The 20472-nt window shown below is 42.7% G+C and overlaps 1 protein-coding gene across 1 annotated transcript in view; it reads left to right on the top strand.

Annotated features, from left to right (window-relative positions):
- SCYL3 (SCY1 like pseudokinase 3) overlaps positions 1 to 20472 on the top strand; it is a 98387-nt gene that overhangs the window by 13838 nt on the left and 64077 nt on the right. Inside the window, exons 4-8 of the mRNA XM_068240178.1 lie at positions 10820 to 10922; positions 11038 to 11143; positions 16376 to 16453; positions 19009 to 19148; positions 19904 to 20091. Coding sequence (XP_068096279.1) covers positions 10820 to 10922; positions 11038 to 11143; positions 16376 to 16453; positions 19009 to 19148; positions 19904 to 20091 — 615 coding nt within the window. The remainder of the gene's footprint in view (positions 1 to 10819; positions 10923 to 11037; positions 11144 to 16375; positions 16454 to 19008; positions 19149 to 19903; positions 20092 to 20472) is intronic.

Raw genomic sequence — 20472 nt, 5'->3', positions numbered from 1 at the left:
ATATATATATATATATATATATATATATATATATATATATATATATATATATATATATATATATATATATATATATATATATATATATATATATCTCTCACACACACACACGTCCTTTTTAAAAAAATTTGCATATTGTGATAAAGTTCATTATTTTCTGTAATGTACTGATAAACATTAGACTTTCATATATTTTAGATTCATTATACACAACTGAAGTCGTTCAAGCCTTTTATTGTTTTAACCACTTCACCACTGAGGGGTTTTACCCCTTGAACACCAGAGCAATTTTCCCATTTCAGCGCTCCTTCCATTAATTCGTCTATAACTTTATTATTACTTATCCCAATGAAATGAACTATATCTTGTTTTTTTCGCCACCAATTAGGCTTTCTTTAGGTGGGACATTATGCCAAGAATTATTTTATTCTAAATGTGTTTTAATGGGAAAATAGGAAAAAATGTGGGAAAAAATTATTACTTTTCAGTTTTCGGCCATTATCGTTTTTAAATAAAGCATGCTACTGTAATTAAAACCCATGAAATGTATTTAACCATTTGTCCCGGTTATAAAACCATTTAAATTATGTCCCTATCACAATGTTTGGCGCCAATATTTTATTTGGAAATAAAGGGGCATTTTTTTCAGTTTTGCATCCATCCCTAATTACAAGCCCGCAGTTTATAAAGTAACAGTGTTATACCCTCTTGACATAAATATTTAAAAAGTTCAGTCCCTAAGGTAACTATTTATGGTTTTTTATTTATTGTATTTTTTTTTTTTAATTACAAAAAATAAATAAAAAAATTGGGGAGTGTGGGAGGTAATGAGTTAATTTATTGTGTAAATGTAATGTTTGTTTATGTAAAATGCTTTTAGGGTGTAGTTTACAATTTGGCCACAAGATGGCCACAGTGTGTTTGTTTACATGCGACCTGTAAGCGTCCTTCCGGACGCTTACAGGAAGCAGTAGGAGGCTGGAGAATCACAATGATCGCGCTGTTTCTAATAGAAGCAGCGCGATCATTGCGGGGGCTTAGATCAACGAACGGGAATGGATTTTCCCGTTCATTGATCTCCGTGCGAGCAGGCGGCGGCGTGCACGAGCGGCGGGTGCGCGCGCACGAGAGGCGGGAGCACGGACAGCGGCGGTAGCGCGGAAGGTACGGATTTCTCCGTCCCTGGTTTTTTAGGGGGGAAAAAAGGGACGGAGAAATTCGTACCGCGGGGGTTTAAGTGGTTAATATTGATGGCTTTTTGGCATACAGCTCATGAAAACACAAAATTCCTATCTCAAAAAATTATTAAAATTATTTCATCCGACCAATAAAAGAAAAGTGTTTTTTAAAACAAAAAAAGTCAACCTTCAAATAATTATGTTCAGTTATGCACTTGGTTGGGAATCCTTTTGCAAAAATGACTGCTTCAATGCGGCGTGGCATGGAGGCAATCAGCCTGTGGCACTGCTCAGGTGTTATGGAGGCCCAGGATGCTTCGATAGCGGCCTTAAGCTCATCCAGAGGGTTGGGTCTTGCGTCTCTCAACTTTCTCTTCACAATATACCACAGATTCTCTATGGGGTTTAGGTCAGGAGAGTTGGCAGGCCAATTGAGCACAGTAATACCATGGTCAGTAAACCATTTACCAGTGGTTTTGGCACAATGAGCAGGTGCCAGGTTGTGCTGAAAAAATGAAATCTTCATCTCCATAAAGCTTTTCAGCAGATGGAAGCATGAAGTGCTCCACAATCTCCTGATAGCTAGCTGCATTGACCCTGCCCTTGATAAAACACAGTGGACCAACACCAGCAGCTGAAATGGCACCCCAGACCATCACTGACTGTGGGTACTTGACACTGGACTTCAGGCATTTTGTCATTTCCCTCACCCCAGTCTTCCTACAGATTCTTAAAGTAGCTTGTGTTCTTTTGCGCTGTCACTCAGAGTATACAGGATACAGACCCCTCTGTAGTAAGGCTAGTGAATACACGGCTCAGCTCCTTAGGTTTGGGTGATGCAAGATACTAAAAGAAAGAGGAGCGCTCCATAGTGTATTACCATAAGGATTGCTTTAATACGCAAGGATTAAAATTGTACTTACAAGATGTACAAAAGGTATACTCATGTAAGCGGGCAGGTCATCCGCTGTATCCCCTTGTGCGGACAGATCGTACGCTTTTGTGGCCAGCAGTGCGCGCTCCGATGGAACCGTTGCTCGTCTCGCTAGGGGGTGGGCGGAGCCTAGACCTGGCGTGCCTGTAGCGTCATTACGCGTTTCGGCGCTCTGCGCCCTCCTCAGATGACGTCACAGGCTCTGGCACGCCCCATTTGTACACAGCCGTTGCTAGGAGAAGCTAGGATTGCTGTGTGGGGTCTTTTTTTTTTGTATATAGAGAAGGATTGCTCGGATAAAAGAATAAGGGAGAGTGGGCGGGCTGAAAATCATGGCATTACAGCTGACTATAAGCTGGTCCATTGCGCTCGATCTCTCCGCAGAAGTTTACATATAACAACAGATTGATCCACTGAAAAATAGATAAATAAATACAAAAATAAATAAAAAATAACTAATAAAAATTCCTCCAGACTCTGGCACCTTGATTTCCGAATTACATGCAAAAGTTGCTTTCATCCGAAAAAAGTGCTTTGGACCACTGAGCAACAGTCCAGTTGGTTCTCTGTAGCCCAGGTCAGGCGCTTCTGCCGTTGTTTCTGGTTCAAAAGTGTCTTGACCTGGGGAATGCGGCACCTGTAGCCCATTTCCTGTACCCTCCTGTACACGGTGGCTCTGGATTTTCTACTCCAGGCTCAGTCCACTGCTTCCGCAGGTCCCCCAAGGTCTGGAATCAGTCCTTCTCCACAATCTTCCTCAGGGTCCGGTCACCTCTTCTCATTGTGCAGCGTTTTCTGCCACACTTTTTCCTTCCCACAGACTTCCCACTGAGGTGCTTGATACAGCACTCTGGGAACAGCCTATTCGTTCAGAAATTTCTTTCTGTGTCTTACTCTCTTGCTTGAGGGTGTCAATGATGGCCTTCTGGACAGCAGCCAGGTCGGCAGTCTTACCCATGATTGCGGTTTTGAGTAATGAACCAGGCTGGGAGTTTTTAAAAGCCTCAGGAATCTTTTGCAGGTGTTTAGAGTTAATTAGTTGATTCAGATGATTAGGTTAATAGCTCGTTTAGAGAACCTTTTCACGATATGCTAATTTTTTGAGATAGGAATTTTGGGTTTTCATGAGCTGTATGCCAAAATCATCAATATTAAATCAATAAAAGGCTTCAACTACTTCAGTTGTGTGTAATGAATCTAAAATATATGAAAGTCTAATGTTTATCAGTACATTACAGAAAATAATGAACCTTATCACAATATGCAATTTTTGTGAGAAGGACGTGTGTGTGTGTGTGTGTGTGTGTGTGTGTGTGTGTGTGTGTGTGTGTGTGTGTGTGTGTGTGTGTGTGTGTGTGTGTGTGTGTGTGTGTGTGTGTCTGTGTCTATCCTGCTACGGACACAGTTCTATATGTAATATACACAGTCTATAGTTCCACTTTATTCACTTCCGTGCCAGACTTCAGATTCAGTTGGAATGACCACCACCACCTCACCCACAGAAGTAGCCACTCACCCTTAGAAAATGACCCCTCGGCTAGATTGGTCACAATCCCCTCTAGGATAATATTCAGGCAATCCCCCGCCTATACTGGCTCCTCTTTAGTGGTTCTTTGCCAAACAATGTATCCACAGCAATCACTTTAAATAAAACAAATGGTCCTTCCCATAGCGTAAAACCGTATGCCAATTTTATTTATATTAAAAATGCACACTCACATTCCAGTAGTAGATGTTCAGCATAGAGTTTTTTTGTAGGGCTCTACCCCTTCATGTTGGCCACCTGGCTGGCTCTCCGTGCTCTCATCTGGGTCTGTTTCTCCGGTCTCCCCCACACGCCACGTCGGCTCACTTCCGCATCTGCAGCCACCACTACTAGTTTTGTCACAATTGACTCATCAGGAGCAAAAGGACCCAGATGCAAGCACGGAGAGCCAGCCAGGTGGCCAACGTGAAGGGGTACTCTACATCTGCACTCCTCATAGAACTAGTATGAATCCATAGTGTTGTCTATCACCCGTAAACCTGGTTCAGATCATGCATGAAGGCGCTATCAAGCACCTGGCTGGTGCAGGAGAGCAGCTGATAGGTGGTGACTTCACTGCTGTCAGCTGCCCATGTGAAAGGGCCCTTAGATGTACCCACAGTTAGATTGCCTAGGGCCCAATTTGTTATTTTTTTCCTGTCTGCACAAGTACTCTTATCAATGACTAGTTTTGATTTCAATATAACAGCCACTCTAAAGCTATACCATAAGTTTAGTTAAAGTGCATCTCTGGTGTACATTAAAACACAGAGGTACACTAATGCTTAAAAGTTAGAATGCCCGAAATCATTGTCTGTTTATTAAGATTCACTGGAACCCTGTATCAGCTGGGTTCTGGTGTATAGCCCAATTCCCTGTATCGGATAAAGAAAAGGTAGTGTTTTTTTTTCTGCAAGCTGGAAGGGCTACACGCTGGAACCCGGATGTGCATGTATGCTGTGCTTTACATCCAGCAATCCAACTAGATTTGTACTTAGGTGTGACTAACTAAAAAATGCATAAATGAATGTTGTAAAAATATTTCCACGACAGTTCCACTTTATTATGACAACTAGACAAAGCAAATATTTTATGTTTATGACATTTGGCGTCAAATAGTTATTGAGTGGGATAGGTGGAGTTCTTCACAAACATTTCAAATATATTCTACACAACCTGAAGCCCTAGATGGGAAAGTTTTAGCCCCCCATAGCCTCACACAATAGGATTTTTGGATGGCTGCTGTGTGGTGACTCGCATATAAACCGTGAGTGAAATTTTCAGCACATTTTGGGTACTGAAAAATTCTACCTATACGCAAATTTAATCCGGCTGGGGTAGGAGGGGTTAGGTCAGGCAGAGGACCTATTGATTGAAACTCCCCCAGTTCACTGGACAATCGCTTGCTTTGGCTGTGCTTGCACAGTTTGGAAATTGCGCCTGCATAGTTCTGGGTTATGCGCCACCGCTAAGAGGACCTTCCTGGTTTTAATAATCAACTGGAGCATCCCATCAAATATGAAGAGGGATGGGGTATGGGTGTGTGGTGCAGAGGACAATGAGCAGCACTAGGACACAAAGTAAGAGGTAATCTAACCCACCATGGGCTTCATTCAGTTATTTGCTTCCTGGTTCAGGGGTACTTTAAAATAAACCAGAGCTGTAAAAATAAATAAATTAAGAATTGATACTCATCCGCAGCTTCTTCCTGCAGCAAAAACCCGTCTGAGTCCAACGTCGTCCTCCTGCTGTCTGCCATTCAGATACGATCAGCCCCGGTAACTGTCTCAGTTGCGTCAATCCAGGTGTACTGCACATGCGCAGAAGACTCAGTCTTGACCCAACTGAGCCTATTACCGGGACTGATCGCGGCTGAACGGCAGACTGCGGGAAGATGAGGTGGGGCGGGTTTATGCTACAGGAGGAAGCTGTGGGTGAGTATCAAACTTTATTTTTTACAGCTCTGGTACACTTTAAGTGACTTCTCAAAGTTTAGCATGCCAGAAAACCTTAAAAGTCATGCAGTTGAGATGACAACTTCTAGTGGAACGGTTTTCTGCAGTGGCTAGTTACTATGTGTCACTTGCAAAATGAACCAAATATGTAACTTGGTAGGGTGCCAAAACAGTTACGGTATATACAATAGTTTTTCTCCAGTGCTCTCTATTCTTTTGTTCTCCTATCTATTCCTTTGTTTTAATCAATAGATTAAATAAAAATATTGAATCATATGCAAGTCTGCTAAAATGAAGGGCTAATTGGTTAATGTGGGAATGGATTGATAAACGGTCAGAAAGACCTATGTCATCTCTGGTGGTGTCATTTATTTATTTATTTGTTGTATTTATAAAGCGCCAACATATTACGCAGCGCTGGACAATAAATAGAGATACATACAATATTTAGGGGTGACATACAGCAAAATGACAATACCTGAATACAAGAAAGATCAGATCATGCAGCACAGTATGAGTACAAGGTAATGCTTAGTCAGTCACTGGAGGGGAGCATGGAGATTAGGCAAGTTAGGTTCACTCAGATGCATAGCATGGGTGCACAGTAATGGAGGTGCATGATCAGGTTGGACAAAAAAGGAGGAGGACCCTGCCCAAAGGCTTACAATCTAAAGGGAGAGGTAGGGACATGAGAGGTAGGAGACCAGAGTTCAGCTGTGGGTTTAGAGCACTTGTGAGGGGTAGTAAGCCAGAGTGAAAAGGTGAGTTTTGAGGGCTTTCTTGAAGATGTTGAAGGAGGGGGCTGCCCTAATGGGTGGAGGTAGGGAGTACCATAGTGTTGGAGCAGCTCTTGAGAAGTCCTGGAGGCGTGCATGGGACTGGGTGATGCGGGGGGCGGTTAGGCGAAGTTCATTGGAAGAGCGGAGTGAGCGGCTAGGTGTGTACCTCTGAGTAAGATCGGAAATGTAGGTTGGATAGGTTTTGTGGACAGATTTGTAGGTCAGACACAGTATCTTGAATCTGATTCTGGACTGGATAGGAAGCCAGTGGAGGGATTCAAGGAGGGGGTCCGCCATGGTGGAGCGATGGGAGCAGTGGATAATTCTGGCTGCTGCATTCATGATCGACTGCAGTGGGGCTGTTCGGGTCATAGGGAGACCAGACAGCAGGGCATTGCAGTAGTCAAGGCGGGAAATTATGAGGGCATGGATGAGGAGTTTGGTGGTGGCAGAGGTCAGGAAAGGGCGAATCTTACAGATGTTACGAAGGTGGAAGTTGCAGGGCTTTGTGATGTTTTGGATGTGGGGAGTGAAGGAGAGTGCGGAGTCCAGGGTGACACCCAGACAGCGGGCTTAAGAGGTAGGGTGAATGGTAGTGTGGTTAACAGTGACATGCACATCTGGGAGGTTTATGGATGTCCGGGGTGGGAAGATCATAAATTCCGTTTTGTCTAGGTTTAGTTTCAGGAACCTAGCGGACATCCAGGAGGAGATGGCGGATAGACAGGAGAAGACCTTGTCCATGGTAGTGGTGCATATGTCAGGGGTGTGGAGGTAGATCTGGGTGTCATCTGCATACAGATGATAGTTAAAACCCATGGAGGAGATAACCTTGCCAATGGAGGATGTGTATAGGGTGAACAGTAGGGGGCCAAGGACCGAACCTTGGGGGACTCCCACCGAGAGGTGGTTGGGTGTGGATGAGGACTCATTGAAGGCGGTCGTGAAGGAGCGATTGGAGAGGTAGGATGAAAGCCAGGACAGGGCAAGATCGTGAATGCCCATGGACTGGAGGGACTGGAGGAGTAGGGGATGATCTACTATGTCAAAAGCTGCTGAAAGGTCAAGAAGGAGGAGAATGGAGTATTTACCTTCAGCTTTAGCTAAGGCAAGGTCATTGACCACTTTGGTGAGAGCAGTTTCGGTTGAGTGGGCAGGCCGAAATCCAGATTGCAGTGGGTCTAGCAGTGAGTTGGCATTGAGGAACTGGGTCAGGCGTTTGTGAACCAGACGCTCAAGGAGTTTTGAGGCAAAGGGGAGGAGGGAGATAGGATGGTAGTTGGAGGGTAGCGAGGGGTCGAGGGAGGGTTTCTTGAGCAGGGGTAGTACAGTGGCCTGCTTGAAGTCTGAGGGGAAGGTGCCTGTGGATAGCGAAAGGTTGAACAGGGTAGTGAGGACTGGGGCCAATTCCGTGAAGTGAGGCTGGAGTAAATCAGAAGGGATGGGGTCAAGGGGGGAAGTAGTGGTATGAGAAGTCTGCAGTAGGTGGATGACTTCCTCGGTGGTAGTAGGAGTGAAGGATGTGAGGGGAGGATAGGGTGGAGGAGGAGCTGATTGGGAGGGGGTGGGAGGTGAAGATTTGAGATTGGATATTTCCTGTCGGATAGAGACAATTTTGTTGGTGAAGTGGGTGGCTAAATCTGTGTCAAAGAGGGAGGAAACGGAGGGTGGGTTTAAGCAGGTAGTTGAAAGTGGCAAAGAGACGCCGGGGGTTGGAAGCTTGTGCTCCGATGAGCTTGGTAAAGTATTCCTGCTTCGCATGAGCAAGGGCAGTGTGGAACTGCAGCAGGTTGGTCTTGTACTGTAGGAAATCCTGGTTAAGTCTAGATTTCCTCCATTTCCATTCAGTGGCGCGTGTTTCCCTCTGGAGGTTGCGAGTATGGGTAGTGCGCCAGGGCTGGGGGTTAGGGGGTTGGTTGCGGCGAAATATTGGTGGAACAGCTTTCTCTAGGGCTGATGAGAGAGTCTGGCGATACTGAGCTGCAGCAAGATTAGGACAGGTTAGGGTGGGGAGAGTGGAGGAGAGGGCATGGAGGGGGTCAGCAAGGATGCTAGGGTTGAGCTTGCGTAGGTCTCGCTGCCATCGACCAGGTGGGATAATGGTGAGGAGGTCAGAGGAGAGGATGTGAGGGAGCCAGGAAGCAAGGTCATCGAGAAATTGTGGGGTGGAGCCTGGATGACGGTATAAGGCCGCAAAAATGGCAGGGAGGGGGTGGTAGAGGCGGATGGTGTGGGCCTGGAATGATGTGAATTGTAGGGAGGTAGGTGGGGTTAGGACACGGAAGGTGCTGGATGGGGAGAGGAGCAGACCCACCCCTCCCCCGGTCCTGTTGTCTGGTCTGGGGGTGTGACTGAGGTGAAGCCCACCATAGGAGAGGGCAGAGTCAGAGGGGGTGAGCCATGTCTCAGTGAGTGCGAGGATGGTGAGGGATTTGGAGAGGAAGAGGTCGTGGACTGCTGTAAGTTAATTGCGGACGGATCTGGCATTCCAGAGACCGCAGGGTAGGGAGAGCATGTGTTTGTAGGTGGGATGGATGGAAATAAGGTTGGGGCGAGGATGGGTGTTGAGGTTATTTGCGGACAGAGGGCTGGGAAGTGTATGAAGCAGGTCAGCAGGGGATGCTTGTCTGGCAGCAGGCTGTGGTTCAGGATTGGGTGATATATCACCAGCTGCAAGGAGGGAGAGAGTAAGCAAATGTGAATGGGATTTAAATGTTTGTGAGGTTTTTGAGCTGCTGGAGGGAGAGAGAGATTTCAGGAGAGCTAACAGTTCATGAGAAGCTGAGTAAGGTGAGGAAAGCAGAGCAGGTGAAATGAATATGGAGTGTGGTACACTGGGAGGATGCATATTGCAATGCAACTTGTAGATATTTGCAGACAGGCAGAACATGAGAAAAAGTGCAGTAAACATAGTAATGGTCTCTGATTATAACCAGGAAGTTTCCAACCACTAAACAGTTTATATGAGTATGCAGGTAGTGCAAGCAAACCTGTGTAAATGAAGAAGCAGAGTCTACTTGGCTGTGCAACATATATCCAGCAGTGGCATTTTTAGCAATAGCATGGGAGGAAGTTGTGGATGCAGAGTAGTAGTTTCCAGCAGAGTCTTGTGGCTGTTGAATCCTGTTTGAATTCCTGGGTGAATTCTTGGTAAGTTGTGAAGCACTTTGTAATAAATGGCACTTCGGAATTAAATGGCACAAGTGACCTAGGCCATGAGTGACCAAGCTCCAGCACTTAAATAGGTATGATAGCTGCCATTGGAAGTGATTCTCAATTAGAAATTGGGAAAAACAGTTCAGCTGAGGATGAGTGTGGCTACCAAAAACAGCCCTGCCATAAATAATTGGTGGTCACTGGGCTGGAACACAAGGATTCACAAATGTAATATGTGAATTTACAAACACTGCTGAACTACTCAAATTTATATTAAACAGTCTTAGTAGCAATGTATGCAGCAATCATACCATAGACGTGCAGATGATTGCAGTCACAGATTGTAAAGGGAATTGTAAGGGGATTGTAAAGGTGTCATGGGAAAGGACAATGGCTGCTCAGATTAAAAAGAAGATTGGGTGGAGCTGGTTGGCAATGTTTGCATGCTCTGATGCTCCGATGTCTGCTGGGGGGAGCTCTATTTATTTGCCAGTGCCCTTTGTCCTGGATGGCTGCATCGCACACTGTATTGAGAAATTTTATTTAAATGTAGCAACTTGCATGCAGATAAATAAATGCACAACAATCTGTTAGGGCCCGTTTCCACTTGAGCCGCACGTGTCTGCGAGACTCGCGGCAGCACTTCCAGGTCTGTGGGTACGCAGACTAATCCCATCAGCCGTGCCATGCACGGCTTTGGTATTCGCACCAATTCGGATGGAAATGCCTTCCAAGTCACTAAAGCAAGCGAATCGGCCGGTGGTGCCATTGTTCCCTATGGCAGTTTCGCCACGCAATTTACCTGCGGGGAAACCGCGCAACTGGAAACGGGCCATTAAGGTGCCCATACATCACTCGATATTGCAGCCCTATCAACCTTCTGATTCGATCAATCAGAACAGAATTTATGCCAAAACATGTCTACCCGATCAATCTTGATCAATCTCAAAAATTGATTTCAGGCCGCAATCGTTTCAGAGGATTGATTAGACACAGACATGCTGGAAAATCTGGTGCTGGTTTCTAGTCTGCTAAGGCTTCATACAGAAATCTATCAGAAATCGGTGTGGTGTGTATCATCAGGCAACACATGCCTTTTTGATCAGAGTCAATCAGAGAGGTATCTGTCTCGTGGTCAGCCAGCCCATACAATGAATTATATATCGGTACCTTTGACATATCATGTAACTTGTCTTTTTTCACAATTAAGTTCACCTTCAAGTTTTTTTCTCCTTATGTTTTTACTAAATGTTTTTATTAATTAATAAATAGGATTATTATGAATTTTTCAGTCTGCTGAGTTTGGGATTCTGCCAGTTTCTTTAAGCCATGCTCGAGATGCTTTCCTTTTTGGTCGACTAATAGAAGATCTGCTTATGCATGTCAACGATCACAGTAGGTCACCAATCCTTACTTTAACTTGAAACTCACAATTGTCATTTAGCTGTAAATGCTTTATGTTTCACTTATACTAGCTAAATATGCTGAAAAAGATATATTTCATGTATAGATGATGTCCTCTCAAGTTTCAAAAATGCTGTGAAGAACTCTCTTCTGAATCCTGAGCCCGAGCTGCGGCCTACCCTGTCTATGCTACTTTCTCATGATTATTTCAGGTACATAAGTAATAGTATACATAGCAGATATTTTTTTATTGAAAGAACATAGAAGCACAAGTACTCAGCAAACACTTACAGGACACCAGTTTGTTATCCGTGCTTCTCCTTGAATACACTAGCATGTGTGTTAAAGGGACACTTAAGTAAAAAAAAAATGAGTTTTACTCATTTGGGGCTTCCAATAGGCCCCTGCAGCTGTCCGGTGCCCTCGCCGTCTCCCTCCGATCCTCCTAACCCCACCGGCAGCCACTTCCTGTTTCGGTGACAGGAGCTGACAGGCTGGGGACGCGAGTAATTCTTCGCTTTCCTGGCCACAATAGCGCCATCTATGCTGCTATAGCATATATCCTATACCATATAGCAGCATAGAGGGTGCTAATGTGTCTGGGAACGCGAAGAATCACTCGAGTCCCCAGCCTGTCAGCTCCTGTCACCGAAACAGGAAGTGGCTGCCAGCGGGGTTAGGAGGATCGGAGGGAGATGGCGAGGGCACCGGACAGCTTCAGGGGGCTATTGGAAGCCCTAGGTGAGTAAAACTCATTTTTTTTTGTTTGACTTAGGTGTCCCTTTAAGCATAAAGTGATGAATACAGAATAAATGTTCTCCAGCTTTATTAACGAATGACTGGAAAGATCCATGAGGTGTAATACTTCCCCCTACCTACTTGCATCTCCCCATCACTGATAAATAAAGCTAAAGAACACTGAACCTTTGCCCACCTCGCTCTTTATTGTTAATATAGGACATCATTTGTCGGACTTTGGGTGTGTGACCTATTTTTTTTTTCTTATATAATTAGCTTAAACCTGAACTGCAATGTGCCATGATTGGATAAACATGGGTCTATACAGTACTAGTTCTACTAATATCTTATAGGGTTTTTTCTTTGGTGATTCTTGTAAGGGCAAATACTTGATAAAGCACTCGGGGGATGGGCATACAACACGTCTTCCCTAAGCAGGGTTAGGCCCCTAACGCACTAAAAAGGTACCTTTATTAGTTCTATTAAAAAACGTATCAAAGGCACAGCGCTATTAAAAACAGTCAGCTGTGTAGGTGTTTGATACTGATCTGTGTCATATATACTGTATATAATATTTCGCTAGGATGGATCACTTTCAAGCAATAAAGATTGTACGTCTATGCACATGTCTCATAAAGAGCGAGGAAGATATCCTCTTCAGACCATATATACAGCTATTACATGCTCCATAGAGCCTGGTGATCAACACCCTCCCACGCGTTTATTGTAATTTTATACACTGTTTGCATGGTGTGATCCCCAATTGTCCGCTATACCTGTGTTAGGTGTGGGAGGGTGTTGATCACCAGGTTCTATGGAGCATGTAGTAGCTGTATATATGGTCTGAAGAGGATATCTTCCTCGCTCTTTATGACACATGCGCATAGACGTACAATCTTTATTGCCTGAAAGTGATCCATCCTAGCGAAATATTATATATATATATATATATATATATATATATATATATATATATATATATATATATATATATATATGACACAGATCAGTGTCAAACACCTACACAGCTGACTGTTTTTAATAGTGCTGTGCCTTTGATACGTTTTTTAATAGAACTAATAAAAGTTAATTTTTAGTGCGTTAGGGGCCTAACCCAGCTTAGGGATTCTTGTAAGGGCCAAGAAAACCTAGGTGAGAAGTAGGGAGAGACCGGGAGCCCAATGGAGCAGGTATAGGGAGGATACATTTATATAGATATATACTCACAAAGGTGGGTTGCAGTTCTTGCAACCATTGTATAGGCCAGCAGGGAATTAACCGTTTCTGCTTGGTACTTCCAGGTCCTGTTGGATACTTGATGGTCGCTCTCCTGTAGTACGATAGACTTTCCAGAAAAACTGCAAAGCTATTACCTCCTAAGGAGGTCTGACTGGCAATGGGTAGGATGGAGGCGCCCTATTCTATTTTAGTATTTTAAAATACAAATAAAAAATTATGTAATAAAAAGAGAGGTAATTGCTTACCTCTCCAAAAGATATAGACACCAGTTCAACTGGAAACATTTTTTTATTCAAAAAGCACTCGGACAATGCTTTTCACGGGCCATGGCCCGCCTGCTCAGGTCAAAACAAAATGCCTTCATAGCATAGGGGATATAGTGTAGGCGTATTTTGTATTGACCTGAGCAGGCGGGCCATGAACCCTGAAAAGCGTTGTTATAGTGCTTTTTGAATAAAAACATTTTTCCAGTTGAACTGGTGTCTATATCTTCTGGAGAGGAAAGCAATTACCTCTCTTTTTATTATATAATTTTGTATTTGTATTTTAAAATACTAAAATAGAACACACATTGGGCATCTCCATCCTACCCACTACTAATATCTTGACTGAGGCTCTGTAACAAACTTACCTGGTGTGGTCTCTGCAAGCTGCTAAGATAGTTTGGAGCAGCTGGAGGAAGCTTCCTCTTCTTCTTTGATCAAAGGCCTCACCGGCTTCCCTGTAGACTTAAATCAGAATGATGGCATCCCCAGCTCCCCTTTAGAGGTGGGTCAGCGTGTTGGTTCTGGCAGGACATGCGCAGCTCAGAGCTGTCTTTATAGGCTGAGGAGGCGTGTCTGATGGGGTGTCAGCGGTGATGTCATCAGCTGGCACGTTTTTGCAGGAGGTGCTGTCAATTATGGGGGCTGGGCTTGTGCTCTGCCTCCTGGGTATTTAAGGCCAGAGTATTCACTTGCTTGTTAGCCTTGATACTAATCAGTTTGCTGGTTCTTGGCCTAGTCAGTGAGTTTCGAGAGCTACATTAATATATTGTTTAGACGCACAATATATATGTTCTCTAGTTAGTCAGTCTTGCTTTTTGTAATTATATTGTATATTATCGTAATGTTTTGAAGTAACATCTTATTGTATATTTATCTGTGTACCGACCTCTTGCCTGTCCACTTGACCTCGCTCGTCTTGACCTTCTGTACCACTGCCATCTGATACACGTGTTCGACTTGGCCTGTCCCTGACTTCGTTACTGCTTGATCCTTACAGTACGACTGACATCTGACTTATGTGTATAACCCTGCCTGTTTATTGACTACGATATTGCCTTGCTACTCTGTACCTCGATACCTCTGACTTTGTGTACGACTACGGCCTGATCCTGACTACGCTTTACGTACTACTGTTTGTGTATACACTTGTACGTTACCTCAAACAGCTATTTTTTTTTTTTTGCTTTGCAGCTGAATGGAGCCAATTTTACATCACACTGACATGGCTGCTGTTTTAAATTAAACCATTACGCTAAAAATATAAATTTTCTGGAGTCTCCTATTTTTTCTTTATCATTAGCACTATACATACTATTCATTGTTTCATAAGTTTATTTTCAGTTGAGGTTTGCTTTAAATCAAACCTTTAAAGGAAACCTTAACTGAGAGGGATATGGATGTTTCCTTTTAAACAATACCAGTTGCTTGTCAGTCCTACTGATCTCTAAAGGGGCCCATACACTCAGCCGATTAGGGGTAGATCGAAATCAATCGATCGCAAAATCGATTGCCCAATTAATCGATTTGCGGCCGATTTCAATCGATCTGACATGCTGGAAAATCTAGGTTGATCTGATGAGATTGCTTATCAATTTGCATTGGACCTAATGGAAATCTGATGGCAAAAAAAAATGCCATCAGATCGATTTTCAATACATTTCATACTGAAATCTATTGGAAATCTGTTCCTAGTAAAAAATGTTCCTAAACACATCAGATAGGTCAGAAAATCTATCTGATGATTTATTTGCTGCTAATCTAACAAGTGTATGGGCCACCTTTAGGCTGCAGCCAGGGCCAGATTTACCATAAGGCACTGTAGGCATGTGCCTACAGGCGCCTGATGATGGTAAGGTGGCCCCCTCCCCGAGTGCCTCACTCCCTCCTTCCCTATACAGAGTCCTGATGAGATAGCAAATAAGAGATTACTCAACTTGCTCTTGGCATTCTACTGACGAGATCTCCCTTCAGTCAGCAGCGAGATCTCCCTTCAGTCAGCAGCACCTCTAGCTACCTAATACTTGGGGACACCTCTAGCTACTTAATATTGAGATCCCTTTTAGTTACTTTATACTTGGGGCAACACTAGCTACTTAACGTTGAGGGTACATGTGGCTTCCTAATACTAAGGGGCACCTGTAGCTACCTATGATGGGCAAGGGAAGTAAGGGAGAAGTGACAGCTGGGACAGCCAGCACACTGGCGGTATGGTTCAGCGGGTGTTTGTAGGTTCATGGAGGGCAAAGTCTAAGGTGCCAGGACATCCTTGCCTATAGGTTCCTCTGAGGTAAATCCGGGCCTGGCTGCAGCAGTGGCTGAATCACACACCTGAAACAAGCATGCAGCTAATCCAGTCGGACTTCAGTCAGAGCACCTGATGTGCATGCTTGTTCAGGGGCTGTAGCTAAAAGGATTAGATACACAGGATCAGCAGTAGAGTCGGGCAACTGGTATTATTATATCCTTCTCAGTTTAGGTTCCCTTTAAGAGTAAAAAAAATCCCACAAAACAAAAAAATGAAATGCTTACATTAGTAGAGAGAAGCCTCTGGAGGATCTCGAGGCTTCTTTGATCCTCCTCCCCACGTCTGGACCCTCTTCTTCGCGGCCGCGCTCCTGTCTGTGTACAAGCACGGCTTCACTACACAGATGCAAGTACGGCTTGCACAGTAGCGCGGAGCAATTTGTTCATGAAAGAAAAAGCAATATACAAGCAGCTCCGTGCTACTGCACAGCAGACACAGGCGCTTCTTGCACCTGCGTAATGCGGTCACACTCGTACAAGGGCTGCAGTGTGGCCACAAAAAAATAAAATAAAAATAAATTAACAAGCCTAAATATGTTCAGTGGGTCCCAGCACTGGATCAGTGGGATCAAGGAGGATGGGGAAAGTCTCTGGACTGTCCAGAGGCATCCCACTACTGAGGTAAGTATTCAATTTTCTTAATTTTTTTTTGCTTCAAGTACCCTTTAACATGTTCTCACTACTATAGAAGAAGTATTGTGCTGAAACTGAAGTTTCTTTCTTTTTATGTATTTGAAAATGTTTAGTCAGTTAACACGTTTTTTAAAATAAATATTTATAGTTTCAAAACAGTGACATACAGCAAGCAATGTATCATTGGTATGTAAGTGCAAGTCTCAGCACGGGCATATGTAAGCTAACATATTTTTATAATATACTTTTTTTTTTTTTAAACAGGAATGACTTTCTGGAAGTGGTCACGTTCTTAGAATGTCTAACTGTGAAAAGTGAAGAAGAGAAGAATGAGTTTTTCAAGTGAGTTGAATGGGATGTTTAGTTGCAAGTCATGCTGGCACATACTGTGTTTTTGCAATGTTGTTCTAAAGACTTTCGCTAAGAAGAAGCGCCACCTGAAGCCTGTTTTCTTCTGGCTCCAATATAGCTGATTGTGCCTTCTTCAGTTCTCTTTATCTTTTCAGCGATACAAGTGACAATATTTTTTACATATGAAAATGTTATGAAGTAATGGAAATAAAAAAAGACAAAAGAAAACAAACATTTGGATAGCGCTTTTTGCCAGTTGGACTCAAAGTACTTGAAAGGCAGTCACCAGGGGTGCACTCGGTAGGCAGTGTTAGGAAGTCTTGCCCATGGACTCCTTACTGAATAGGTGCTTGCCTACTGAATAGGTAGAGCCAAGATTTGAACCCCGGTCTCCTATGTCAGAGACCAATACACTATCCAGCCAAAGCTGGATAAGTTCTCCACATCCTCCTATGAACCCACAGTTAGTGCAATTCTAGTTAACTTCTAGGTTTATAAATACCAGCCTGACTTTTTTACCAGCTAAAGTTTTGTCATATTTGTGTACCAATGAGAAAGGCTGGGAATTTTCCCAGCCTGTAGTTACAATAAGCAACCGCTGCCAAAATTTTTTTGTGATTTAACAAAGGTCCATTCCAAGAGAAGAACATTGTGATAGCTCAGGGTAGATCCCTCATTATTGCTATTTGCTAATGACCTTGAAAAGAAGTAAAATTCAAACCATAGCCCATTTCCATCTTCCTGCATGCTGACCCTCAAAACAGGAAAACATAATCATACACAGGTCATACTTACCTCCTGTGTAGTGTACTCCTCAATCTCTTACTCCTCTCCCGGCTCCTGTTTGTCATCTGTGATCAATGGAATTCTCCGTCCTCCATTTTAAAAATGGCCATTACTCCATAACAGCTTCCTGGTCAGCACACTGTTAAGCTGTAATATCACCCACTTGAGCCATAGGGAAACATGGACATTACCTTGCACATTCAGTTGTAACTGACAGCTGCTGATATATAACTGACAGCAACTGGTATATTTCAGTTCTGACAAAATATTGTCAGAACTGGAAGGGATCACTGTAAGAAGAAAATGGTGAGCCTCTGAGGGGAACTGACAGTGAGGCAAGTATGTAATATTCATTTGCAGCTACGTCATGTGTTTATTTTAAATAATTTTCCTCGCTTCAGGTTCCCTTTAAGAATTACAGTTCTGCTCAGGTCTTAATGATATTACACTTTTTTTTCTTTTCTTCTGAATTTGGGAGAATATTAATGAATAAATTAGAAACTGTTATATCTCTTGTCTCGGGTATCCAGCAGGCTCTGGGCTAGTACATATGAACACTGATTACCTGGTATTTACTCATGTCCCAGCTATGCATGTGAATGGCAGATTGGACGAAGTTTCATATACACACGCAGCTGCAGCTGACCTGCAGTTAAACTGAAATCATACTAAACTCAAATATGGGAGTACACTAAAGCCAAATCACGTATGAAGACTGTTGTACACAGAGATCGAGACTTGATCAATTGGGTGACATTTCGGGGCTGAGTTCTGTACAGATATGTGCTATTTTTATGCAAGGGAAAGGGGGGGCCAACAGTGTGGTACACAACGAAATGATATGGAGAAATCGAGGGGCCACCTTGGCCAAGAACCAGAGTGAGGTGTGCCAAATGCAAAATTGAAAACTTGGGTGCCTTCTTAACACATATCCTTCAGACACAAGACAAACAGTATAAGCATTAACACTTAACCTCACAAATGGATCTGCCTGGTTTGACCGCTCATACCATTGTAAGACCTAGCCGATTTAAGGGGAACTGAAGTAAGGTGTATAAGGAGGCTGCCATATTTATTTCCTTTTAATCAATACCAGTTGCCTGGCAGCCCTGTTGGTCTATTTCTCTGCAGTAGTATCTGAATAACACCAGAAACAAGCATGCAGCTAGTCTTGTCACATCTGACTTTAAAGTCTGAAACGCCTGATCTGCTGCATGCTTGTTCAGGGGCTATGGCTAATAGTATTAGAGGCAGAGGATCAGCAGGGCTGCCAGGCAACTGGTATTGCTTAAAAGGAAATAAACATGACAGCCTCCATATACCTCTCTCTTCAGTTCCCCTTTAAGCTTCATACCTGAGGAAACGGACCTAACCTGTGAAACATGTAAATGTGCCAAAACAAAATCTCCATACAGTAGAAAGCCTTTAAAGTAAACTACAAGGGACCTGGACAAGTAGTTTACTATATCAGAATAGGTCATACATTGTATATTCATACAGGCATATGGCCGGGACCTGGGGAACGAGTTTACTGTAGCCAGAGGTTTACTATATTAGAGTTTACTATAACTAGATTCTACCGTAATTAGTAGAACTGTCTCGGATCCATTTGTGAGGTAAGTGTTATGCTTGTCTCTATCTTGTCATCATATCATTGTCTTGGGTACCTCCTTAACATATAATTTTTAAATGAATATGGACTGTGTAATTTCACTAAAACTTTTTTTTAGATGTGCAACATTTGACCTGCCTTCTTCTAGGTGTCTTTTAGACAGAGTGTCGGCATTACCGGAAGAGCTCATCTCCTCCAGATTGGTCCCTCTTCTGCTAAATCCTTTTGTATTCGCTGAGCCTATGGCAGTTAAAAGTTTCCTGCCTCATCTTCTGAGACCAAAACGAGGTAACTCTCAGTTCATTATTTATAATTTCAGAATTCTCAGATTCTGGTTTATCTGTTTAAAGAAAATTGTATTTATTTTCTAAAAAGGATAATAAAGTACGAGGCTTAGCGTTGCATGAATCCAGAGATACAAAAGGAGCACTCTGAATCTTGCTTAGTCTTAACGTGGCCACTCACAATACAATAAAATGATCAGATTTTGTCAATTCAATAAATATGATCTTATCTCCCGAAAAAATTGAAAGGTTTTTTTTTTTCATTTGACTGAAAAATCTGATCGGATTTCCTGTTTTGTTTTGTTTTTTTTTTCGATCTGGAATGCTGAAATTTTTTCTTCAATTTTTCTAAAGATTGTATGATGTGTGTTAGTTTGTCAATTTATTAATATACACACTCTAGCAATTTTCTCAGAGTTTCCAATTATTTTTATCATAATTGGTGAAAAATTGAACATGTGTGTGGTACATTGGTCATATTTTTTGAAATGTTACAATCAGTCATAAAAATTGATTGCAACTCTTGAATTGAACAGATATTTAAAAAATTGTATGGTGTGTGGCCACCTTTTCCTAATGCCACCTTTAGGTATAGGTCAGCTTTTTCATAAAAAGCATTACCTCTCCATGCAAGAGATAAATATGTATGTATCCAGTGTGAAAACTCAGATGTTTCTAGTGCATTCCAGAAGTATTTTTTTCCTAGAATTAACTGTATGGTATACCTATCTTACTTCTAGTTTTACATTCTTAACGCAGATATTATGGGGAGGAACCGTGAAGACTGTCTTCTGTCGCCACCTCTATTCCAGACCAAAGTCATTCCTGTGTTGATGAAAATGTTTGAGGTACATGAAGAACACGTTCGAGTGGTGCTGCTGACCCACATTGATGCTTATGGAGAACTTTTTACTTTGAAAGAACTGAAAGACATCATCCTTCCACAAGTAAGGTTTAAGTGAATTACCTTTATTTGCAAACATTGACAAATAAGTGCTTTATAATTATAGTGATGTAATTTTAGTACCTGGGTCTTTTAAATTGAATAGTATCCTCAATGCAGGTGAATGTTGAGCTACTCCTTTGTGATTGAAGAACTACTTATAGCACCATACTTGAACAGAGGCGCCAAATAAGAATAAAAACGTTAAAAAAAAATGTTTTTTACCTCCCTCGTGGACGGACAGACACAAATCCGTTATTTTTGTATAAAAAACAAATAACACTTATTAGATGCTCCAATTTGCAAAAAATCAGTTTTAGACATTTTTTTGGCGCCTCTGTTCAAGTATTTGTACATTGCTTAGTCCACCCTTGGTGGAGGGGTG

This window comes from Hyperolius riggenbachi, chromosome 6, assembly GCF_040937935.1.
Source record: "Hyperolius riggenbachi isolate aHypRig1 chromosome 6, aHypRig1.pri, whole genome shotgun sequence".
In the NCBI taxonomy this organism is placed as follows: Eukaryota; Metazoa; Chordata; class Amphibia; order Anura; family Hyperoliidae; genus Hyperolius; species Hyperolius riggenbachi.
The sequence above is the reverse complement of the archived record's forward strand: the minus strand, read 5'-3'. Positions and strand labels throughout refer to the sequence as shown.